The sequence below is a fragment of the Elgaria multicarinata genome, chromosome 7, assembly GCF_023053635.1.
Source record: "Elgaria multicarinata webbii isolate HBS135686 ecotype San Diego chromosome 7, rElgMul1.1.pri, whole genome shotgun sequence".
Classification (NCBI taxonomy): Eukaryota; Metazoa; Chordata; class Lepidosauria; order Squamata; family Anguidae; genus Elgaria; species Elgaria multicarinata.
Genome location: NC_086177.1, coordinates 90,443,554 through 90,470,500, shown reverse-complemented (window position 1 = coordinate 90,470,500; position 26,947 = coordinate 90,443,554). Strand labels below are relative to the sequence as shown.

Below are 26,947 nucleotides of genomic sequence, written 5' to 3'. Positions count from 1 at the left end.
TCCGTGCAGTTTCCTTTTTTCTAACCCTACGAAGTCAAGATTAAGCAGTTTGTTGTGTCACATTGGTTTCTGGTCAGGAGCTCCTTTATATCCTCCTCCAGGTGCTTCTGCTAAATGAGGTAAGGGGGGGGGCTACTAAGGAGATGGCCTTTTCGGTGGTAGCACCCCAATTGTATAATGCCCTCCCTAGAGAGGTTCGCCTGGCACCTACATTGTGGTTTTCTCGACACCAGGTGATTTCCCAAGCTTTTTAGGTTTTCAAGTTTGTTTTTAATATGTGCACTGTTGCATTTTTAGATCTTTCCCGGCTTCTGATTTTTACTCAGGTTTTATTCTGCTTTCAATTTTTAAAAGGTTTTAATACTATATTTTATCATGTTACATTTCAGGATTTTATTTTTTTGCTGAACAGCCCAGAGAGCTTTGGCATGAAAATGGAATAAATAAATCAAAGAAAATATTGCTGAGCTGCTACTGTTGTCATAATGCCATCACCTTCAATTGCCACATGGCTATTTTTAAGATGTGTCCCTTATATGTGAAATTATGGTATGGCAATAGGATAGCTTAGTCATGCAGGGAGCAGCAGATAATATGGTAGCAGGGAGCATCTGGCATTTCAGACTTGTACGTTAGTGCAAAACGTTTAGAAACGAGAACTGGTTTGGGCTTCAACAGAAGTCATGTGTTAGAAAAAGAAGACTTTTTGGTTCTCACTGCATCTCACTTTGGCTGTCAATGCCAGCTAATACTTCGTAGAAGTAGAAGCTACCCAGTGATGTTTTGGGGACTACTATAAAGTAGCCCAGGCACCAACGTATAGCACTAGCATTCTACTGAATACCTCTATATACCTCTGAATATCTAATGCTGATGACAAAAAGTATGGGGAAACCATGACTTTCTGGTGTGTCATCTTGTGAGTAGCTGGATGGCTACACTTGGAAACTATGCAGAACTAGATGCACCTTGGTCTGATCCATCAAAGCTGTTCTTAAAAGGTTTGATTTTCTGGGTAAGGGGATTAACTGAGGCATTCCCTTGATTTTCGAAGTCCAGGCCATGAGTGTCGTTGTGTACGTAGCCAAAGCGGCATCACCCCCAACGCAAGAGGGAGGTATCACCAGATTTGGGGAAACCCCAAGATTTTCAAATGTACAAAACTTCTTTAGAAAAATATCCTAAGGCGTAGAACCCCCACCACCAAACAGAACAACTGGGACTGAGCGTTCTCAGTGGCCATGGGATGCTGACGGATGGGGCAAAAACAAGTGCAGAGAGGAATGGAGCAGAGAGGTTGGAAGCCTAAACTTGATCACTTTGTGTGGCAACATTGGGCCTGTTCAGACAACACACTAAGCCATGGTTAGGCCACTAACCCTTTTGCAGCAAATGGTTAGTGAGCATGTTTAAACAGTGGTTATGTAGCCACCATGGTTAGGAATGGTTCACACAACATGCCAAGCCATAACATTTAGCTCAAAATGCTTAACCAAAGTGGCTTAGCATGATATCTGAACAGGGTCTTTGTCTGATTGCCATGGGATACGGACATGTGACTGGTTGTCCTAAGTCATATTCTCTCTTTCTCTCGGTGTGTGTGTGTGTGTGTGTAGAGAGAGTATCGGGGGAGGCTACTTACAACAAAGAAGCTATAGCTATGGATTGTTTACTCGCAACCACAGATTTGGTAATAGTGAGCCCAGGGTAAAGCCATATTTTGTCAAAAGAAGTCCCTTCCTACGGGAGAGATAATTTTGATTGCTTCCAGTGCAATGGAGATACTAGAATGCAGCAATTTCTTCCCCTTTCAGCCCATGAAAGAGACGACACAGCAAGGAAAACATGTATTGAAAGTACAGTGGCAATTTCCCATTAATTCTTCCTTTCTGAATAGGAGCCTGCTCTGAGAAATCTTATCTGCTAAGTGCACAGTTCTGCCTTAGAGTGCAAGCAAAAGAACCATGTGTAGATAGGAAGGAGTAGTATGAAAAGGGAAGAGCTTAAATGATGAAAAATGCAGGGAATTTAGAAAGCTGATGCCAGGCCCAGACAAGGCCAGGCAGCCGTCCAAGATCCATGGATGTTGAAAGAGCACACACAAAAATTGAGCCGAGGATGCGGCCTATTCCCTAATCCATCCTCCCAGCTGTTTTCCAGCTGATTTAGGATTCATTCTAGTGCCATTTATTGCTGCAGTTGTTCATGCTTGAAGTTGTTCAAGCTCACCTGTTTCAGCTCATTTGTTCCAACCAACTAAGGAGATTTACTTTTGAAATTACCATCACTATTAGCATTTATTATTTAATATTGCAGCCTTTACATGCTTTAGGAGTGCCACAATGGTACTCAAGGAGAGCCAGTGTGGTGTAGTGGTTGGAGTGTTGGACTGGGACTCGGGAGACCCAGGTTCTAGTCCCCATTTAGCCAAGAAAGCACACTGGATGTCTTTGGGACATTCACTGATGTTCATCCTAACCTACCTCACAGGTTTGTGGTGAGGAGAAAAATGGAGAGGATGAGGACTATGTATACCACTTGGGGTTCCCTGGAGGAAAGAAGGGATATAAATGCAATAACATACATTTGAAAGATAAAAAATGGCCTTAACAGAATATTTAGTTGAACATCCTTGGGTTAGAGCTTCTTTCCATCGTAAATCCATAACAACTTTATCCTAAATTCTAGTGTTTTTAATGGAACTCACTTCCTCTATGGTGATTTTTCTAACTGAACACAACGGGCTTTGACAAGTCATGCTGTTTATTACTGATTCAGATGTTTCCTGATTGTTGAACATATTTTATGTATGACTACTTTCTGGATGTTGGTGTGGATGTATTTTGATAGGCCCAGTTTCTGAAGGTTTTCTGTAAAAATAAATAAATTGATGTGATGCCAGGGACTGATGTGACTAACAGAATTATTATAACTTTTTCATTATTATTATTATTAGCAGATGAAACTCTCATCTACTTATAAACCTTGAGTAGGGTGACCATATGAAAAGGAGGACAAGGCTCCTGCATCTTTAATAGTTGTTTAGAAAAGGGAATTTCAGCAGGTGTCATTTGTATGCATGCAGCACTTGGTGAAATTCCCTCTTCTTCACAACAGTTAAAGTTGGAGGAGCCCTGCCCTCTTTTGTATCTGGTCACTCTAGTATAGCTCCTGGAGCTTTAACTGTTGTGATGAAGAGGGAATTTCACTAGGTGCTGCATGTATATAAATGACACCTGCTGAAATTCCCTTTTCTACACAACTGTGAAAGATACAGGAGCCCTGACCTCCTTTCCATATGGTCACCCTAAGCAAACGTTGCTCTTTTTGCTTTTGTCTACACTACCGTACCTTTTTCCCTTCCAAAATTACTGGGAACTCATTTTTTTTAATATCACTGCTAGTGAAGAGCTCTAAAATTCATATTACTGATTGATTGATTGATTGATTCAGGGCTCCATCACACCTCCTTTTTTCTGGTATGCACCCACAATTTTGACCTCTATTTTATTAGCGTGACAAGCGCTGGTCCCTTAAGCAATTGCTGCTGTTGTTTGCGCTCCTGCTATTGTGCCCACCCCACCCCGCCCCTTCTCCTTCCCCCCTCCAGTTCATTTGTTCTTGTTGAGTGATGGATGTGCATGCCTTCCCCCCTTGCTCTGGTTTTGTTGCCTAGGGTTTTGCTGATTCAGTGTTTAATCGGCTGGGCGCCATTTCTGCAGGCAATGAGAGTGGGGTTGGAGCAGCAACAGTCCGTTTGACAGGCTCAGCACAAGTCCGTTCGCTCAACTGACAGACTCAGCAAGCTGCAGGAGAACTGCCCTGCCCTCCTCTTTCATCAGCAGGACCGCCCCCGACAAAAGCAACATAGCGGGAGGACAGCAATACACTGGGACGGAAGGGCACTTTTATTTCATGTGGAGAAAATATATCGGACTTTCTGGGTGTTTTGGGGGGGGGGGGTTCGAGGAAGGCCAGAAGGGGCAGGAAGTGTGCGGGAGGCAGATGACGTCGTGAGAGGGACCCACGGAAAACTGTGAGCGCCCAGCAATGAATGTGCAATAAAACGCTCGTCTGATGGAGCTATCAGTTCTATACAAGTGAAACTTCCTACTTCTCCTAGTATATTTGCCAATTGCAAACTCATTCTCAGAGTGCTGGTCCTTACCTGGTCAAAACATCCAGAAAACACCAAACTTTTCTATTAGTACAAGAAGAGCAGCAACAAGAACAACAACACATTGGTGGGGGGAAATACCGGCAAAGAAACCCAATGAGGACTAAGTATACTCAGTAGGCACAGAATGCTGAGCATCCTTTGGGGAAGAAAATGGAAAACTATGCTGGCGGGGTGGGAGGATGGGGAATGGAATATTCTAAAAAAAGAGATGGCTGGCTAGCTAGAACCCTGAAAAGGAGCACCCCATGCTGCAACATTTGTTGCAGGTTCCACTTATTAATATATAAATGCTGGCAGTGCTATCTACTGATGGTCACTATTTCCATCATCCATGAATTTGCCTAGCCCTTTTTGAACTCCTGTTGTTCACCAGCACTATGTTTGGTGGTAGAGAGTTCCACAGTCCAAAAGTGCAGAATATAAAAATGTGTTCCTTAATTCATTTTCATGTTCCATATTAGTCCTCCGACTTAAAAGCAGCTCCTATTTCTTTAGTGCAGAGAGAAGGACTTTATCCGTAGAGATAATTTGGGAGATGAAATTTCCTGAGAAGGCTTTAAAAAGAAATTAACCCTGCAATACATCTCCCAAGGAAGTCACAGTCACAGAAAACTTCTCTAGGAATTGCAAAAGTTAATTCTCAGGATTTTTCAGTGTTAAAGTCAGTATTCAATTTGCTTTTGCCTTGAACTACTGAGAACATATTATATAATGAACTGAAAGTGACCCTTGAGTTTCATGTCTCCCTAAGGAATTACAAGGGCATCAAACTCTAGGCATAGGAAGATTTCATTATAATGGTCATGATTGTTAATTACAGAATGTTTCCTCCCCTAAACCATCCATCATCCCCATGGCAACTTTCAGTCTCAGATGAGAAACTAAGAAGACTCGTCCAAGCAATATTTCACAAGCACAAAACACTGAAATTACCCAAGATCTGAGCTTATAGAAGGCAGAAACTTTAAAGACATTCCAGTTCTCATCAACATTAATCAGGACCAAGTATTTGAAAATCTTTTATAATTGCTATCAGTAAGGATGGGTGAATCTGCCAAGCTTGATTTCAATCAGGGTTTCATTTTTCCAGTGCTAAGTTTGTTGTGTTCCAATTCTGCATTGGATTGTGATATTATTGGAGGTTTTTTTTTTGGTCTGCATGAAACTTTGTCTGCATTTTTGTGCACGTTTGTTTGTTTTTAAAAAATCTGCATTTTTAAACACACTCTTTCTAAGCCTATAAAATTCCATGTGCACCATGCACATTTTCACAAATATACACATTTTTGTGCAGTTGTTTTTTTTAAAAAAATACACACATTTTTCTGCACATTTTTTGGAATGTATGCATTTTTTTGTACACAGATTTACCATCTTGCTTGTTGTTGTTTTTTGTAACAGCTGGGCCTCAATCAAAGTAGACACTAAATGTGCATATCTCGACTGCATTTTGCACATTCCAGCAAGGGATTATGCACAATTGCCAAAGAATGTGCAAAATGTAGCTGAGATATACACATTCTCCAAGGGCTGTTGATATTATGCATAATAGCAGGAGAGGAGGACAATTCCCTTCTCATGAACAGATTATATGCAGATTCTCCATGAGGTGTGTTGAATGTGCACAATGGCTTGTAATGTACAGTTGCGCGCGCGCGCACACACACACACACACATTTAATGTGTTGTGAGCTGCTTTGGACACAGTCTTGTGGGAAAGTGTCATACAAATTAATAGCTAAGAGATGACATAATCCTCCTATCTCTGGATCCACTTTTGAACTGCTGCTGTTAAAAAAAAAGTACAGCAGAGGTGTCATATATATATGAATAGCAATCTCAGTTCTCCAAGCATGCCCAATAGGTATGGAATATCGACTGACAGTTATGTGGGGTGATGGAAAATCAGTGGGGAGTGGGGATAGAATGGAGTATCCTGGAAGAGGGCATGGCAGGCCAAAAATGTGAACAACAGGAGCATGCCATATTGCAAAATTTTATTGCAGGTCCTACGTGTCACTCTAATAGTACACTCAGGTGGTAAGTGCAGACAGAATCAGGAAACATTGGTTTATATAAGCCTGGATGTTTGTAGTGTACTACAGAAGGGGGGATGGGAAAGGTGAGGGAGCAGTGCTTCGCCCTGACACTCGCTCACAGCTTCATAAACCAGCTTCATTTATGAATGCTCAAATGTTCATCTGAACCAGACCAATATACATTGGCAGTGATCCTTCGCAGGTCTCTTCTCACCAGCACAGCACAATGTAGTTCTTCATCACTCTGAGGTCATACCCAGTGCCCCATAGTGCTCATAGCTCCAGGTTTCGGAGGGCCCTTGGGTAGGACACCCTCAGTGCGCTCCTTCCCCACCATGAGTCTACCTTCTTATCTGCTGTTCCGCCTCCTCTTCCTCATCATTAGGGATATCACGGGTGCCTGACTCAGTCCGAGAGTCCAATAGACTCCCCTGCATTTACCCCCCTCCAGACACAGTTGGGTGCCTGTAACATGTTTGCGGACCCAGGTTCTGAGCACATGCAAGGCTCAATGAGTGCACAGCAGCTGCCCACCCTTGTCCAGAACCTCCATTGTGAGCCACAATGGAAGCGCCAGAAAGTACATATTTCCCCCATTGCGTAAATTGGGGTCTTCATGGCCACCATGTATGCAATGGGGAAAATGCGCAATTTCCTGGGCCTCCATTGTGGCACACAATAGAAGCTCCAGAAATTAGCACATTTCTCCCTGCAAGTACATTACAAGCCAGTGCTGATGCTCCTGCAAGTTCCTCCATCTCAGGACTGGAGCGCAAGAGCATAACATGTTCTCATGTTGAAAAAACAAGACATTCAGTACACGGGGAATGCTTATTCTTTGCATTATTTCTGAGAGATATTCTGACCCGAAGTGAAACCTCCACTTTAAGAGTGCATCCAATAGGATGGCACCCTTAAGGTGGAGGTTTCAATACTTGGCCCAGGAGGTGCAGCAGAGGCGATCTTCACTTCCACCACATCTCCCACTCTGCAGTTTTGCTAGACGGGCTTTTCTCCCATCTAGCTGAGGCATTGGAAAGGGGGAAGGAGGGAGACTGGGGAGGCCTGGAGATATGATGTAATCTGTCCCCTCCCCCTGTCAGCATGCCCCCTTTCCCTTCCCTCTGACATCACCTTTGTAGCCTCATAGAGACAACTGATGTGATTTTGTCCATACCACTGAGGAGGGGGTGGGGAGCTTGGATTCCTGAGTCCAAGGTCAGATCCAGGAATCCGAAATAACCTATGGCTCCCTAGACTCTCCCCATGTAGTGAATGCAGTTTCTCCCCTCCTAGTAGCAGTGTGCTATAATCCACATTCCATGACAAAACAAGGACTTTCTGCGCTGAAACATTCAGCACTTCTAACCAATTCCTGCCCAAATCCACTTGGCGATTCATCTATTTGGAACCATCCCCCACATCCCCCCACCCCTCGAGTTCAACTCCATATAAAGCAATGGGGCAGATGTAATTGCCACGCCTGCTTGAAGACAGGCGCCCCCTCTATGTCTGCAAGGATGCAAATCCTTTCCAAAAACCAACCATTAAGTGGCTGCTAGCCCAGAGAATGCCTCGAGAGGTTCTCAAGGCGCTGTCAAATCAGAGGAAGTCAGCCATGTGCAATGCTGTCACTGGTCACCTTTGATATTCATTTGTATTTACTGGAGCTTCATCCTCGCTGCAGCGGGGTGATTCAGGGTGCTCCGGGAGCCATCTTCTTTCACAGTAATGGGTCGCCTCTAATTCTGTAGCAGGATTCCATTCCTGTGATTTTCTGCTCACTGCTTGGCCAGAGGTTATAGCCTGTACTATTTACTGATCCTCATGAATACCGCTGTCGCGTGGAATCAGTTTAATGTGGCCTTAACAGAACATTATGAGATTGCCTGGATGTGCGGCTCTCTTTGAAGTCGGGCCTCGCGGTTCACAACACAGCCGAGTACCTGTCACATGTAATGTAGTGAAACTGGAAATGGATGCGCAAAATATGTGACTGCTTTAAACTAGCCTTCAGATGAAACAATGCAATGTGGAGCCTCTTATCTTTCTCCCCTGCCAGAGCCGTGATCTTCTATACAGACAGACAAATTCCTCTGTGCTGTGTGTCCCCTTCCATTCGAGACCCCTCAAACAGGAGACGTATGCCCCAAAGAAGCCCCCAGAGAAAAAATTATCTTGTGTTAAGGCATTTAATGTGATGCAGGAACATGATGGATGTGTCCGCAAGCCTCTTCCAGGGAAGGAAAGCAAGCTCTGCACTGCTGCTCTGGTATTAAGGCAATCTGAGGTGAGAGGTGTTACTTCAACTTTCTTTAGAGAACAGTTCGTGCTCCAGGCTTCGAAACACATGAAGAAAATGCCACATATCCCTAGAATCTCCACAATGATTTAAGAGTGACAACGTACACAAGATGTGCCATGGTGGATCAGACCAAGGGTCCATCTAGTCCAACACTCTGTTCACACAGTGGCCAACCAGCCATCGGCCAGGGACCGACAAAGCAGGACATGGTGCAACAGCACCCTCCCACCCATGTTCCATAGCACTGCTTTGGAAACTGGTGGTAGCCTATAACCATCAGGGCTAGTAGCCATTGATAGCCTTCTCCTCCAAGAATTTATCCAACCCCCTTTTAAAGCCACCGAAAATGGTGGCCATCACTACATCTTGTGGTAGTGAATTCCATAATTTAACTATGTGCTGTGTGAAGTACTTCCTTTTATTTCTCCTGAATCTCCCACCAATCAGCTTCACGGGACGACCCCGGGTTCTAGTATTATGGAAGAGGGAGAAAAATGTCTCCCTATCCACATTCTCCAATTTTGTACATCTCTATCATGTCTCCCCTTAGCCTCCTCATCCCCAAGCTAAACAATCCCAGTTGGGGTGGTACATACAATATATACTGTATATCGGGCCCTTCCTATTTATTTATTTTTAAGCACTTATGCATATTACAGGTGTAACCCCTCTTTCCAGGGAATCCAGAGAATGATAATTCTGTGATGGGGTGGGGCTTAGGGCTCTCTAACAGAGAAATTGTCTTGGCCCCTCCTGAGGAGTCTTCTTCTGAGGAGGAACCTGACTTACCTGAGGTTGTGGACTCTCCTTCCCCCAAGGATATTCCAGAGGCACCGTTGCAGGAAGAGAAGAGGCCTGAATCCTCTTCAGCTGCACATCCCTTATCTTCCTGCAACGGTGGGAGGACACAGAGGCAAAGATCACCTCTTCCACTCTTCCCTCCTGGGGACTTCCCATCATCGAGGGCGCCATTGATAGGACTGCGCCTTTAGTTGGGGTACAAGCCAGTGGGGCCACAGTAGAAAGCCCAGTAAAAGTTCTTGCTAGCTCAGGGGCCCACCAAAGAAAAATCTAAGATCCAAGTTAGATATGGATAGGAAAGAGACCGAAAATAAAACCGCATACTTCAAAATAGAATAGAAAGCTCTGGTGTTTCCAGTCTAAATATACTGTGCACAGTTTTAGCCATCCATCTCAAAAGAAACTAGCAGATCTGGAGAATGGAAAGAAGCAAGCAATTCAGAGGGGAAGAAAATGTGAAGAATCTGGGAACTTTTTGCCTAGGGGGAGCAGAACATGCTGTACTCAAAAGCATTAACAATGGGAAGGATATGAATGTCTTCCTCTCTTCATTCCTGAAACAACCCAGCCCCCTTCAGACATTCTTCTCCACTCCTGGAGTTTGGGGGACCCACCATAAATATCCAAAATATTTATTTACATTGACTTGGATCCAAAAAGTGTCTTGTATTCGTGGAAAGGTCGTTTATCTCGTGGAAAGCCTGCCCTATTAATTGTGCCTCCAATTGTGAATCTCATGTCCATTACTGAGGCCCCCTCAACCCATTTTAAGTTTTTTAACATGTTTTTTTTTTATTTTACTGTAGGTTTGATTCTATTTTAACTTTTGTAAATTTATATTTATATGTTTTAATTGTACATGTTTTAATTTTGTAATCCACCTTGAGTCCCAGTACGGGGAAAAAGGCGGGATAATAATAATAATAATAATAATAATAATAATAATAATAATAATAATAATAATAATAATCGGCCAGTGTCAAGGGGAGGGATGACTGGGCACCTGCTGAGGCCCACTGAGGAGGCCTTTGGAGTTGTTCTTCCTCTTCACCACTGCAACCTGCTTGTAGGGGTGGGCCGAAAATCCGCCAGGGCATGCCAGCTCAACAGATTCCCAGGGCTCAGCCCTCTTGAGACCCCGGCAAGCCCACCCGATGGATTTTTGCCCCATGGTCCCTTGGGGGACCATGGGGTTGCTTCTCCAGTCAGGTGCAGGGAAAAATACACAATTTCCTCAGCCTTGGGGAACTGCACTAGTCTTCTACAACCCACCAATGACCTTCCCCCCCTGCTGATGGGGCTCTTAGGTCCTAGTGTGCTTTCCCACCCACCCCACCCACTGGGGCTTGAAAGCGTGAGGGAGGGAGAAAAGGCTTGGGAAACCATGCTTTCCCAGCCTCTGGAAACTGCACATGGCTGGGGGAATCTGCGCACTTTCTGGAGACCCTGAAAATGCACTTTCCCATGCTTCCTCCTCCTCCCTCATCCATTTGGGCCAAACAGGCCTTTAACACTTGCGTTAAGAGGCCCTTTCAGGCCCCAATGGTATGGGGGGGGAGGGAGGGAAAGTGCATGTCCGAAGCTTGCGGAAACTGTGCAACTCCCCCAGCATGGTAATGGTGTGCCGTGGGAATTACACACTTTCCGCAAGCCTTGGACGCGTCTGCAATGCCGAGTGCTCACCAGGCCTGCTTGGCTGAAAGAGGGTCAAGCAGGCAGAGCTCAGCCAGCACAGCACAGCACAGGCCAGCTCAGCCAGTCTCTACCTGCTTGTTCACCTGCCTCTTGATCTGGCCCAGGTAATGGTGGTGATGAGAAGCAGGAGCAGTAGATACCCCTGCCTACTTGTTCACTGGTTCCCCATCTGTCAACCAAGTAATGATAAGAAAGAGGACGAACATAGCAGCGGTGACAATGGCGGTGAGAAGGTGAGACTCACTAAAGGAGGGGACCATTTGAGGGGCTCTTGCCTGAGGGTCCTCAAAAACCTGGAGCCAGAATTGCTCTTCGGAGTGGATTTTCAGGGCCACTGGTAGCCCCACTTCCCAAATTAAATTCCTCTTGTACTCTCTGCATCTAACCCCTTTATTATTGATTTACAGTATTACTCTGCATATCCGCAATATGCCTCCCCTCACACGCCGCATTGTGACTGTATATCCTGTGCCTTTACAGAAGAAAGAAAATCAGGTTCTTATTTTTCTGCTAGCTAATGGCAATAAAAGACATTGCTTTGAAGAAGCTATCAATGCATAGAAATAGTCAATGTGTGTGACAGGTATAGCATGCAGAGCTATTTCATTGGAACAGAATGCGTGATTGCATTTCTATTCATATGCTGATCATATTTATTTCACTATCAATAGGTTTCAACAAGAATGTCTATTTGGATACAGCACCGATATATTGGCTATTTCTTCCTCTGTCTGTAAACTGGTAAAAAAATAGCAAGCAATTTAAAATTAACATACAGAGCTCCATCAGTCGAGTGTTTTCTTGCATGCTGGTTACCGGGCACTCACAGATTTTCACCTGTCCCTCTCACAATGTCGTCTGCCTCCCACGCGCCTCCTGACCCTTCTAGCCTTCTTTGTGCAAAACAAAAAACACCACACCACAGTAAGTCCATATTATTTTTAAAGACTGAAGTTGCTGCTATCTCCTGCTGTGTGCAGGAGAAGTGACACGATAAAGACGGCCCCTGAATGGGCCACGTGCACTTTTTTACTTCCTCTTTCCTCTCCCCGAGAGAAAGAGGAAGTATCAAGCAACAAAAGCAGGGGCAGAGGAGCAATGGTAGGCAAGTGGGATTTCCCCCCATCTGATGGAGCTAATAGTCTACTAACTTGATGTGGATCCTTGGAACCATCTGCCAAACAGAGCAACACTATTGTTTTTAATCAGCCTTTCCCAATCTGGTGTTCTTCCGATGTGTTGGACTACAGCTTCCATCATCCCCAGCCAGCACAAAGGATGACTTTAAGCTTGGCCAAGGAATCAGACATGCTTTCGACTTTTCCCTTTTCAATAGGAGACCCTCATGCCTTATCTAATATAATTATTTATACTCTCCTCTGTTTCAAAAGAAATCTGTCCTACGTCATGGAAAGCTGAGGTATTAGGGGTGATATTTTGATAAATAAATTATAACCCTCTCAAGTCCTGGGTTCAAATCCCCACTCGGCCCTGAAGATCACTAGGTAACTTTGAGCCACTCACTGACTCTCAGCCAAACCTACCTCACAGGGTTGCTGTGAGGATAAAATGGCAAGGAGGATCATTATACTGCCTTGGAGTAAAAGGCAGGATATAAATATAGCAAAGAAATACTCAGAGATATATTGCTTCTGAACAAAGAGGATTTATCTAGACACCACAGGCATTGATAGATATCTTTACCCATGAATTGTGTCTTTCTCCCTGGTAAGTGTGTGTAGGAGTGCAGCTTCAATGCACTAAACTAATTCCCTCTTAAAACCATCTAAGCAAATGGCCATCAACCCATCCTGTGGCCGCAACTTCCATACATGATATAGTAAACTCTTTCCGTTGCCATATGCCAGCATTTTATCACTTCTTAGCTTTTATTTATAAAGCATTTTCAACAGGAAGCTGTTGGGAAATCAGTTTACAACAATTCCAAGATCCACGTACATAACAAAAGGCAAACAAATCAACTGTTAAATCAATGAAAACAAAAATGTAAAACTACATAAAAGCAACAGGATGAAATCAATCCTTCTAATAACTAACTTGGCTGGCACGTGCTGACAGAATCCAAAGCCCTTCAGTTCCCTGGACAGGGCCCTAATTCGAACCCCTCACCTACATCAACCTGCAGCTGGCTTAGTAAAATCGCTTCCACTTGTGACCAATGGGAGGGGGTTAAAAGAAAAAAAACCCTGCTCTGCCAGGGAGCTTTCAGGAGCATCCTTGATGGCATTCCAGCAGTTCCTTCCTGCTCTCTTGTCCTGCAATCACCCGTTCAAATCTCCATGGATCTAATGCCAGAGGGATGAGGGAAGGTGTATCTTTAGGGAGGGGCTCTAACTCAGAGGGAGAATGGCCTGTGCAGTCCCAGGGTCAGTCCTTGGCCTCTCCATGCAGGCCTGGGAAAGGCTCTTGTCTGAAGCCTTGGAGAGCTGGTATTAAGACACGGCTGACCCAAGACAATTTCCTGCCTGAGGCAAAGAACAAGATGGCGGCCTCTCCGGTTCCATGTACAAAAGCTGACTGGACTGTTTCTTCAACATGGACCAAGGAAAAGCGTCCTCCGCTGCACCTGAGGGGATTGGTGAGCTAAGGGGGCAGAGGGCAGGCCCCGTAGCACTCAGCAATCGCCTTGTCCTTGCTGCCACCTTCCAGCAACTGTTGCCTGAGGTAGCCACCTCACCTTGCCTAATGCTGGGGCCAGCCCTTTATGTAGCTCAGATAATTTTGAATTGTCTTCATGGTTTTAATATTTGTGAACCGCCCAGAGAGCTTCGGCTATTGGGCGGTAAAGAAATTCAATAAATAAACAGCGCATGAATTCAAAAGAGTTTTGTAGCAGTTCAGGTTTCCTCAGGCTTTGATTTACTAATCCTAGCAACTCAGGATTGCTGCATTTGTTGGTATGCCATTCTGAGCATTTTGCAGTGTTCGCTGTTTGCTCTGTTGATCCTGCCATGGGAAAACATCTTGGAATATACATTTTATTTGGATTTAATTTTTCATTCTCTAGTGACCTGTTGGTGCAGTAAATACTGGCTGCCTCCATGAAAACAGTGCCAGAAATTCAAAGCTCTTTCCCACCCACTGAATAGCAATGAAGAACTGTTGTGTGTCTAGATGGAGAATTTGCTTGAGGAAGTCCAGAGAGAAGGACTCGGCCCCCAATTTAATATAAATAGTCCAAATGGTAAGGTCTTGATAGAGGGCTGCAACTATAGCAGCGGGATTAATGGGATGCCATTAGCGTGAGAAAACAGACTATGCATGGCTAGAAAATAAACCTAGCAAAAACAAAACATGTCCTGTACAAACTGTTCTCAAATTACCAATGGAAAACTATTACGGTATTAGCATAATCATTATGGATGTATGAGTAAGATGACAGTTATTTTTTTTTTATCTACAGCCATAGCAAAACATTGCTTAAAGAAGCACTGTTGTTACTTCTCAATGAAAGCTGTTTTATAGCAGACTATGGCCTCATCTACACCATGCAGGATACTGCACTATGAAAGCAGTATATAAAAGGCAAGAGCCACACCAAGAAGGATATACTGGTATGAAAGTGGTATATGGTATATGTCAATGGGCCCCAACAGTTGTCAGTGCACTTCAATACCACTATAAAGCAGTAGCGTGGCTCCTGCCTTTTATATACCGCTTTCATACTGCAATATCCTGCTTGGTGTAGATGAGGCCTAAGTGTCCACAGTGAAGGCTGGTGGTTCTGATGTCGGTGGGGCTATAAATCCGCTCTGGGTTTCAGTCACAGCCAACCAGAACTCTAAAGGGGCTATCCAAAGTGCTGAAACCTATCACCAAAGTAGGTTCAGCACACTGGATAGCTCCTTTAGAGTTCTGTCTGGTTATGACTGAAATCCAGAATGGATTCATAGCCCCACCAAATCCAGAGCAACCAGCCTCCACAAAACACACACATACACTCCACTCTCAATCTCTCCAGGGCTAATATGAGGAACTCTGGTCTTTAATATGCAATGGACAATATTTCTCCATGTAATTTCTTCTAAAGCGTAAAGAGCTAGAAACTTAAAACACAATATTTTATTCCCTTTTGTTTAGGAGGCTGAAAACACCCAGTACTCAGGATACAGATAGATTCTTCCCTGAAGGGTCACATTGCGCCACACAGAATTGGAAACTATATTTTCACATGGGGAAGTCAAGTTTTTAAAAACGTGATGATTTCTGTGCATTTTTTTAATCTTACCAATTAGTTTGATTCAGATCTCTTGGAACTAAAATAGTAGCAGTTTTAGCGGGAGTGGTTTTTGCTACTTAAAAAGAATAAATCCAGAGGAAAGTGGGTCCTAGAGTAACAAATCTGCTCTAGTAAGTGCAATCCAATCTTCTCTCCTAAAATCCTAAAGAAAGGCTTTGGGGGGGTCTTTATTTAGCTCCAGTGAACGCTCAAATGCCCACTAAGCATAATATGAAGCTTGTCTTTGCTTCAAATTGCACTTTCCAAATATATACATCAAATGCTTAGCTGTAAGAAATGAAAAACCCAGCTTGCAATCCTGCAAGCAGTTATGGGCAAGTTACAGCCCCCTTCATTTGCCCTCTTCTTCTGAGCCCAATCAATAAATCTCCCCTAAAGGAAAGAACAAGACAAATTAAGACAGGACTTCTTCCCTTTGCTCAGAGAGGACAGCCAATGACAGCATAGGGGGCAGCAGCTAGGCTAGTGTGCTCCAGGCTTTGGCAGTGACCCTCTGCTCGGTTGTGACCTTCGACAGGTGCCCAGCTGTCAGGAGCTGCTAGACCTTGCATTGGCCACCTTCCAATCACTGTGCAAGCTGCTACACGCAGCATAATTGTCACCAGCCCCTGGGCTGCATATTGGAGCATCGGACTAGCTACCTTTGTATCTTCAGGCCCTGGACTGACCCTACCTGCCCAGGCTGGTCATTGGATCCTCTTCAGTGCCAGCTTCCAATTTCTGAGGGCCCCTGGACAAGATTCCCTCAATAGGTTCCCTCCCTCGGTGAGTCTATCTTCTCACTACTATTGTCACCAGCTGCTATTGTAGGTTGACCATATGAAAAGGAGGACAGGGCTCCTGTATCTTTAACAGTTGTATTGAAAAGGGAATTTCAGCAGGTGTCATGTGTGTGCAGGCAGCACCTGGTGAAATTTCCTCTTCATCACAACAAAAGCTGCAGGTGCCCTGCCCACTTTTAAAACTGGTCACTCTAGTATAGCTCCTGCAGCTTTAACTATTGTGATGAAGAGGGAATTTCACCAGGTTTTCCATATATACAAATGACACCTGCTGAAATTCCCTTTTCGATGCAACTGTTAAAGATACAAGAGCCCTGTCCTCTTTTTCATATGGTCACCCTAGCTATTGCTCCTCCTTCTCTTTCTCATCTTTGCCACCACTTGCTTGCTTGAAAGGCAAAGAGCCAACAAGCAAGTAGGCAGAGGCATCTGCTGCTTCTCCTTCTTACCACCATTGTTGTCTGGGCCAGAGAAAAAGGCAGGTGAACAAGCAAGTTGTAAAGGTAAAGAGGAGGAGCAAGTCCAAAGGGATCCCATCAGTGGTCTCCTGCTGTGGTGTGGACCCTTGGGAGGTGTCCAGCCATGCCTACCTTTGACACCCGCCCTGGATAGGAAGGACAATTAAGAGTATGTCCTGTTCATTCAAGGCTTGCTTAAGCAAAAAGGTCTTCCTGAGCTTTGGTGTGTTCCTGTATCCATTGGTCCTGACTTCCTGCTTGCTTCTTGATCCTGCCTTTTGATGAGCTCTACAGTCCTGACTTCTGGCTGGATCCTTTGTCCCAACTTGTTCTTTGTGTTTGACTTGTGGCTCTGTCCCATAGCTCCTGGCTCACCTTAGCTTTGGTTCAAGGCTTTGACACCAATGATGCTGGGTGTGCAGATATTCATATTATATTTGATATTAAAGGGCTGTGAGACATCCTAATCGAGGCTTATTCTCTCACTTTGATTGTATTAACCAGCCCTATGAGCATCTCTACATTAAGGAACAAATCCACAACCTTACCAGACTTTCTTCCTCTGGGGCCTTTCCACGTTTACTATGGCTCCTTTAGATGGTGCTCAATAGCGACCATGTGATTTGTAACTGAAAACTTCCCTTCTCCATAAAGTTCAAAGAAACTGTGCCATCTAGTGGCTGTGTGCAACACTGAATTTGTACACCGGGGATACCCATTTTAAATACTGCATTATATCTGATCTTTTTTAAAGTGAGATTACCAGGGGTGGGGGAGGCACAAGAGATTTCCTGGATGTTGACTGAGTCATGTAAAGGACTCACAAATGTCTGTGAGTGGCCAAACATTTTTAATCTATTTTTATTAAAAGTTTTAATAAAACAAAACAATAAAAACACAAACCAAAAACAAGAGTATTTGCAAATTATTTTCTCTGAGTTGGCTGTTTCTTCTAAGATCATGTATGTAATTTTAATATCTAACCTGAAAACTGTCAAAACAGAATATAAACTAGTGCAATAAACAGTGAAAGATATGCACTATTGTTCTCAGCAATGAAGTGGGTGCAAAGGAGGACAGGGGAACATGTAATCCCGGGGATCACATAGTGGGAACCCATTACATCTGAATTCGACCAGTAAGTTCACAAGCCTCATTATTTGGACTAAATGCACTCGTAGAGAAGTCAAAAGGAGGAGACACAGGAGACACAGAGTCCATGCTGATTAGGACTTTATAGGTCAAAAACAGCACTTTGAATTATGCCTTCAAAGACTACAGAGAGGCAGTGGAAACACAGAAGCATTGGCGTAATGAGTACCTGACAATCTAACCTTGTGACTTATAGCTCAGTGGTAGAGCACATGTTCAATTTCTGTCCCCTCTCTCTCTCTCTCTTTTTTTTTAAAGGATCAGGTATCAGGTGATACGAGGGCTGTGGCAGTTTTTCAAAAAGACACAAAAGGGCAACCCAACAACCATATACCTGTGCTTGGAATAAAGAGAATGTTTAGGATTCAGAAAAAGTTGAGCACATTAGATATTCTGCTGTTTTGTCATCTCAGATTCTACAAAGGCACGCACGGCTGTCAGTCACTGGCTTCCATTTCCTACCCCCAGTGTTGTTTTGCTGACACTTAAAATTAAACAATTCAATTTGCAAGCCAAGTTGCATGCAACGGACAATACTCTGTGTTAGGGCAACACGCAAAACACGCTGCAAGGTAACAATCACAACATTCCACAATCTCCCAAATAAAGAGAAAATGGCTACAGACAAGAGAAGACTGAAAAATAAATATTTCAGTTTGCAAACAAGATAGGGATATATCGCTCAATCTTCACAACAGAGAGATCAGAAGGAAAGCTTATGCAAAAAGATGTATTACCCTTTCCAAGTTCCTTCCTGAACTGAAGGATTCTGAAGCCTGAAAGCCTCAGTGCGGTAAATCTAACTGATGACATTGGAGAAAATAAATTTCATTATTTGAATCCTTTTAAATAATGCCCTTAAGAAAGTACTGGCTAAAGCACTGGCTTCAAATAGATAAGGGAGGCTGTTGGAATCCACTTTGGAGGCTACTGGCATTCATTATCTGTCTTTCTCAGGCTAATTGAAAAGTACTGTTAGTTGGGAATGAAAATGGATCTTATTGCTCCACCTAAGGTGTGCGTTCTCGAGTTTCACACTAACGGTAACTTTTTGTCTAAGGAAGTTTTTGGTGGTGGACTTTAATGAAAATATATGTCCTTCTAACTAAGGTGCTTTCCTACTTAGTGATAACATTTATTATTATTATTATTATTATTATTAGTAGTAGTAGTAGTAGTAGTAGTAGTATCCCGCCTTTTGCCCAATACTGGGCCTCAAGGCGGCCTTACAATATTTAAAACTTATACATTATATATGACATTTGTGCGGTTCATTTAGTATGTGGAATCCCTCAAACCATGGCCTGCTAATCAGAACCCAGTTTACAGGACATCTATTCCTTCTTCTGTCCTTCTCCACTCTTGAGCAAACTCCCACTTCCTTTCCTTGGCCAGTGTTAACAGTGGTTTAATGTTACATGTGTACCAATGTTAACCATGGTTATCTAAGGTGCCATCAAACACCAGAGTTTGAAACCAATGTTAAGAGTAGGGCAACCTGTCTAGTAATGCCTTGGACGGCTGTTCTCCTCAGGGAAAAGTCCAGGGAAAGTATGTTGGACTACGGCCTAATCTACACCAAGCAGGATATTGCACTATGAAAGCGGTATATAAGAGGCAGAAGCCACACTACTGCTTTATAGCAGTATTGAAGGGCACTGGCAACTGTTGGGGCCCAGTAACACATGCCATATACCGCTTTCATAGTGCAATATCCTGCTTGGTGTATAATAGGCCTGCATCTCTCTAGACATTCCTTATAAAGAGAGGAATGTAACTGAGGCAATCTAAATAGCATATAATTTAACCAAGGTCATGTTTCATTCTGATATGAATTCCAAGTAGGACAATACATGGAGATGGCTGTAACTGCTGAGGGGCCATAGCTCAGTGGGATGGAGCACATGCTTTGCATGCAGGAAGTCTTTGCTTCGACTCCCAGCTTCTCCAGGCAGGACGAGGAAAGAATCCTGCCTGAAGCCCTGCAGAACTTCAGAGGGGTAGGACACCTAGGTGGGTGCATAAGAAGGTGTGTGGATGCACAACACCTACCCCTGGCCTCCATGGAGATGTATAGTGTGACTTGGTATAGTGCAGTTTTCTGTGTTCACATAAGACTGAACGATCAGCCATTTCCTTGCATTAAAAAATGGGGTGTACTTTGAGTCATGCTAGGATGAAGACCAAATGCCCCTCCTCGCTAACAGTGCCAGTGAACTTTGTCCAACTGCAGCTTCTGTACTTTTTTCCATAGACCTCCATGGCTAGGCAGGCGAGAAAAAGAACTCAAACCAAAAGCAACCCCATTGCACACTTGTTTAGAAGCCAATCCCATTGAACGGCAGCAATTGCAGACTCATCCACACATCTTAGTAGAATAAGGCCTAAACTACACCAAGCAGGACATTGCACTATGAAAGCGGTATATTAAAGGCAGGAGCCAGACTACTGCTTTATAGTGGTATTGAAGTGCACTGAGAACTGTTGGGGCCCATTGACACATAACATATACTGCTTTTGTACTGCTACATACTGCTTGGTGTGGCTCCTGCCTTTTGCATACCACTTTCATAGTGCAATATCCTGCTTGGTGTAGATTAGGCCTATGAGGCTTGGCACTGGATAATGTATTGGTTTGGAACAAATACAAAAGTTTTGTGGTGGCAACATTGGCCCAGAGCATGAGGGAGGGGGAGTTGGTCCAGCTGACAACTCCATAATTCTACTCAACATCACCATTCCCCTGCATAGCACCAGCCAAGTCTTCTCTCTACCCACAACTGACTGGCACAAGGCTTTGCACCGTGTTATTGCACAATCCTGAGTTGTTGCACCAATGAGTCATCCAGTGTGATTTTCCTGCACCGACCCAAGTTCATAACTTTGGTCTAGGGTGTGTGCTTTTACTCTTAACCTTATTTTGCTTTTGCTGATGCATGTACAACACAGCCCAATCAAATCAATGATTTTTAATTTAATTTAACTTTTACCTTTAATGTAAAGCTGTTGCATCACTCAGGCAATTGTGCAATGACTACAAGCACCTATACATTTTTTTAAAAAGAAACCTACCCCTGAAAGCATTTCCTTGGGATCAAAATGCAAAAGAATCTCTGAACCGACTGAGCGTTCTGTTCCAGTGGCTCCGATCACAGCAATCCAAGACAGGAGTGCTGGGAGCTTTATGTTATTTCATTATAAGTCATCCAATAGCCTAAGGCAAAAACAGTTGATAGACATTATTAGCTCATCTCTGTTCCCTCCCCAAAAGTTAAGCCGCTCTTGGTGCTGCTTATGCTGATAGCTTGCTACCACATTCTTTATACCTACTTGCACTCAATTATGTTGTTATACATATCTAGTTCCACACTTAATGACATGAAATTTCATACAGAGCTAATAGTTGCAGGGTTGAAAATTGCTTCATGCAGTCTACTTTATTTTTCCTCCCGCAGAGCGGGAGTGAGAAAGTATAAGAAAATATAAGGGTGTTAATATTCATAATCAAATATTTATAGATTTTAAAATTTGGAACAGATTAAAGAACTGATAGGCACAGTAATATTGCTAAGGGTTAATTTAGTTGGGTTAAAGAGCTGCAAAGCAGAATATGTACAAAATAGTCAAGATGCTACTTTCACTGGGAAAGAAGTAAGGCCAAGCTACAAATTATATTCAATTTGTGATCACATTTAACATCTTTAGTTTGTTTGTTTTAAATAGCAGCCACATGGGGGAAATCAGGACTGGAACTCTGGCATCTGAGAAAGGAGGGTTTATTTAATCCTTTACTCCTGTGCTAGGATCCCAACGAAAATCCTATCCAAGCTGCTATTTGTCCAAGGAAGGAAATGATACATTATCAGCTTCCCTCCCACACCAAATAGAGAGGGGCTGGAGCAGAGTACAGAAAGATACTGTCTTGTGATCATTCCCAGAAAATGGTGGCGGGAGGGGACAACATGTGGCCTAGATGGTTACCATGGCTACAGTAAAGCCTGCAATCCAGCCTTGAGGGGGATGTGACAGGATAATTTACTTGACCTTGCCAGCCTCATTCACTCTTTGCCTCAAAACCTCCCTCCTTTTCCACCTGCAGGGCGTATTGATCCTCTGCCCCATCCAGCTGTCAGCCAAGAGGAGGTGCCCCGTGCCCTTGTCCCCCCTAATGCTTCAGTCATCATGCATCCTTGAATTCTTGGTCTGCCCACAAATGATATGGAGGTCAATTTCAACCCCAACCCTCTGAACATATTGGGACACTTCCTTTAAAAAGTGTATGGATCATTGACACCAGCTCTACACTTGTGCCTACCTGAATTCCCTCCCCCGCCCCCCCCACCCCGGTTCTTCTACAGATGTGAGCTGGAAAAAAGTGCCTGGTAGTCAAGGAAGCCTCCGCCAGGAGGGGGCATTTGAGCTCCGTAGACAGCTGCTGGAATCTTGTCCAATCTTATCAAGCTGGTTATTGTCAAAGCCCCACCCATGATGCCGTTTGACTCATGGGAAAAATGTGCATCTATACCAAGTCTCATTGTTCAGGTGATCTGGACAGACACGACTGACTTCATGGAGGATAAAGCTATCAATGGTACTACTCATGATGGCTATAGGTTGCCTCCAGTATCGAAGGGACTATGGCCTTAGCTAGACCTAAGGTTTATCCTGGGATCGTCCCAGAGTCATCCCTGTTCATGTAAATGACACACAGGGGATCCAGAGAGCAGGCAGGGACAATCCTGGGATAAACCTTAGGTCTAGCTAAGGCCTGTGTTTCTGAATATCAGTTGCTGGAGAAAACAAACCGAAGGGTGCTATTTGTGGTCATGTCCTGCTTGTGGGCTTCTCATGGTTCACCACAGTAGGAAAAGAGTGCTGGACTAGAGAGGGCTTTGGTATGATCCAGTATAGTGCTTCTTATATTCTTACAACTGACTCCTAGAGCAAATAGCATCTGTGTGTGTGTGTGTGTGTGTGCCTGTGTGCGTGATTTTGTAAGGCTCATGGTACATACACGGTAAGGCATAACATCTTCCCATTTGCCATAATTCCTTATCATGCCTCCCTTAGCTTGGTGTGTGTGTGTGTGAAACTCAACATGTTAAATATGATCACACACTTGACAACTTGTCATCAAGCACTAAGTTTAATTTGAAGTTGGTCTTTGTCATTTGCCTATATTTTATTTCTTTATCCAATCAGCTAAAAACTATTGGTTAACAATAACGACCGCCTGACCCAGTAGACCTAAACAACCACAGAACAACACTTCTCACGATGCACAGCATGCATGCATGCAAAGTGAATCTAATACTCACTGGGTGACCTTGGGTGAGTCACTATCTCTCAGCCTCAGTTCCCATCTGCAAAAGCAAGAATAATGTTCTACCTCATGGGACTGTCAAGACGAACGCAATAAGGAAGTTAAATGCAATTTGCACAGAGGTGCTATAGATCAAAGGAAAGAAAAATAAACTTATGTTTTGATTCTCATTGAACAGTGGCAAACATATCAATGCTAGAAACATTCTCCATCACATTGTGAGCGCCATAATACTTCAAAACAATTCCTAATTTGATATTTACGAAATAACAACGCTTCTCAAATGGCAACCCCATTTTCATTGTTTTTCCTATCCGCTTCAGAGCTGTTCCATGCCTCCAGGTGATTGTTTTCGTTTTTATATTTTTATTGATACATCTAGCATCAGACAGAACAACTCTGGAGAACTGAGGATAGTTGCTGCCTTTGAAACATTGCCAAAACTGAGTTCTACTGTAATCCACTTTCCCCCTGGTGTACCTCAACCCCAATGCCCACCATACTCAAGCCTCTCGCCCAGTAGTTCTACCAGAAATCTTCCAGAAGAAGCCCAGCAAAAAGCTGCAGATAAATATTGGCTAAAAATATAATAGTCTCCTTTCAATCGCTTCATGCTATAAAATATAATTTTGGGGGGAAATTGCTCTTGCTGGCTAGTAGAACAGCACAAAGCCAAGAGTCAAGTTCTATGCAGCAGGATTTTTTGAGCTGAAGTTTGCTATGCTGCCCTTTACATATCTGCACCACAATGACAGACAGGTAGGTGGTAGTTGAATTCCTTGCTATTCCATGCCCGGCAGTATGAAAGACACCATATGGGTGCCATCTTGATTCGAGAACACAATTAAGCACATTGCAAAGGATGACAGAGCATGAGGTGAAGAAAACCTGGACGTAAAAGCTAGGAGAAGGAGCTGCCACTATTGCTCTCTTCATACATTATAAAGCTGATTGGTGGGAGATTCTGGGCAGAGAAAAGGAAGGACTTCTTCACACGGCACATGTTTGAACTATGGAATTCCCTACCACAAGATGTAGTGATGGCCACCAATTTGGATGGCTTTAAAGGGGGTTGGATAAATTCCTGGAGGAGAAGGTTTCAATGGCTACTAGTCCTGATGGCTATGTGCTACTTCTAGTATCAGAGGCAGTAAGTCTATATACACCACTTGCTGGGGAACATGGGTGGGAGGGTGCAGTTGCACCATGTTCTGCTTTTTGGTCCCTGGTCGACAGCTGGTTGGCCACTGTTTGAACAAAATGCTGAACTAGATGGACTCTTGGTCTGATCCAGCATGGAGATGGGGGTGCATGCACCAGCCCCGCTCACTCACCCCAACTTCCATATGTTGACAGAGAAGATCTACAGTGAGGCTGCAATTGCGTTTGGCTGAACATGGTTACAATCTTCCAAGGAGGTGGGATAGGTGCTTGATCTTTGACTTTAGAAATTAGCCACCTGAGCCACAAGGACTTGTAGCTCCTCACAGAAGGGGTGCTTCCTTGACGGAGTGCCTGTTTACATAGCCCCACCCATGTCTTCTCTGATTGGCTGGTTGTAAGCTTCCTTGAAATAAAAGCTTTCGATTCAACTTCAGTCTTTGCCCAGGCTATAATCTGCTAGGCCTTGCATACTCAAGCTATTCCCATTTTGTCAGTTCCACGTTTTTGAGGGCCCTTGGGCAAGACACACTCAATGAGACCCCACCCTTCTCATTACTACCACTTCACTGCTATTCTCACCAGCTAATATTGCTCCACATCCTTTTCTTCATCTTTGCTACCACTTGGTTTCTAAATAAACAGACACCCGGTGAGCAAGTAGGCAGTGGCATCTACTGCTCCTCCTTCTCATCACCAACACCATGGTCTGGGCCAGCATGAGGAGCAAATGAACAAGCTGGTTGCAAGGGTGAAGAGGAAGAGCAAATATGGGGGGGGGCTCTTTTAGGTGGGCCCCTTCTGACATGTGGGTCCTCAGCACATGACTGACCATGCCTGCCCTCGATACTGGCCCTGCTGCTTCCCAACACCTCTCTCTTTCAGGACTACTTGCTATACTTGCCCTATTCCTTATTACCCAGCCACAACAAAAAGCTACTGTAAGGCACCCATAGGTTCAAACGAGGGAATCTGGCAGCAGGGCCCAAGTGCTTTACTCTGTGCAGCACAGGAACGGATTACAACATGAATAAGAAACCATAAGTCTACAGGCCACATTCAGCCCCCAGAGCCTCCTTAACCAGCCCCCAGCATCTACTCTGACGGCCCAGGCCTCTCCTCTTCAGCCTTGCTGCTTTTGACTTTTTCTTTCCTACTGCATAGCACAAGGCTCTCAGACTCCTAGCATTCCTGGAAACACAACTGGCTGGGAGGGGGGAGGCTGCCCCAGAGAGTCTTTGCCCCCAGTTACTTCTTCTGCCGCTGTAGAGGGCTTGTCTCACCCTCCAAACATCCCACCTTTAACCCCATTGGGGGGCAGCTTTCTCCAATTCCCAAGAAAACAATGGACAGAGAAGGCTTCCTGAAAGGGGAAGGGCAATAGCTTGGACAGTGCTAGAAGGGGGGGGGGTTAAAGCTACTGCTGGAAGGGGACAATGATTTCAGGGAAAGGGGAAATGATTTGGGATAATCTCTGGGTCTGGGTCAATTGGGGCGCAATAAAGCCACAGGATTTAGGGGAGAGAAGCTGTAGGAGAAAGAGAGTGAGAAAGAGAATGGATGGACAGGGTGCATGCTTTTGTGTGTGTGTGGCCCAGTAACAAATTGGCTGTGTAGGAGAGGGGGAGGGGGAGTAGCCCTGCTGTCCTTGGGCTTTGGCTCCGCCCACTGCTGGCATGCAGCTCCCAACAGGCTTTCCCAGAGCCAATGAAGCCTTCAGATCAGAAAAAGGTGCCCTGGCTTGCCTGAGGGCTTCATCAGACAATTGTTTTATCGCATGCTCATTACTGACCACTCAGTTTTTTGCGCATCCTTTTGATGACGATGTCCACCTCCCATGCGTCTCCCGCCCCTTCTGGTCTTTTTTCCGCCACAAAATAGACCCTGGTAAATCCGACTGATTTTTTTAAAGCACAACTTGCCACCATTTCCTGCTGTGTGCAGGAAAAACAGTGCAATAAAAATGCCCACTGAATGGGCCATGTGGTCGTTGCTGCTTCCTCTTTCTCTCCCCGTGTAAAGAAATCATCGCTGTTGTGGGACAGCAGCAGGAGGCTATAGCAAAGGTAGAGAAATGCAATCTGATAATGCTTTGAGGCTTGCTGCTCCACAGTGCCCCCTGACGGTGGCATAAGGGGAAGCTGCAGCCAGTCATCCCAAGAGGAATCAGTTGAGTAGAAGAGCCAATAGGGATCTTGCTGGCCTTATATGCTGACTTTCCTATCCTTAGTTTGGGCCACTTGTTGATGAGTGAAATTGCAAAGTAGACCCTTAGTCTTGCCTTTGACCACCAACCCAACCTTGACCATGTCTCCTGCCTCTGGTATGGTTTCTCCCAATGTCTTCCACCTCTCTTCCAGTCTTCTCCATGTGGGAACTCATTCTAATGAAGATGTGGCCACTTCAGGAGGTCAAAAAGTGAGCATCTGGCTGAAAAGGAGCAAGATCTACCTCCTCTGTGATGAATGTACATGTGTTTAGGGAGTCAAATGCGTGTATTGTTATCTCCTTTCCCCACCAGTTATCTGGTGGCAGAATAATGGAGAGAGAAAAACAGCTTTTAACTCAAAGGAAAATAAATACCTCTTCACTGTGTTTGCCTGGTATCCCTCTGTGTTTAAATTCCTAGCTTCGGTGAGCCAAGTTTCCTTGCACAAAGCAAGCTTGCCCTCATTCAGATATCATCGAAAAGGCTTCATTCCATTAGTGTGGCTGCCTTTTTTTATTCAAATCCCCCTCTCACGAGCCACTTCTGATAGTCAACACACATTCTCCGTAACAGCTATTTTA

The 26,947-nt window shown here is 44.2% G+C and overlaps 1 protein-coding gene across 2 annotated transcripts in view; it reads right to left on the bottom strand.

Moving 5' to 3' along the window:
* The window catches only part of OXR1 (oxidation resistance 1), a 232,697-nt gene that overhangs the window by 183,851 nt on the left and 21,899 nt on the right, over window positions 1-26,947 (bottom strand). For both annotated transcript variants that reach the window (XM_063131041.1, XM_063131042.1), the window contains exon 2: window positions 22,992-23,036. In XM_063131041.1, coding sequence (XP_062987111.1) covers window positions 22,992-23,036 — 45 coding nt within the window. The remainder of the gene's footprint in view (window positions 1-22,991; window positions 23,037-26,947) is intronic.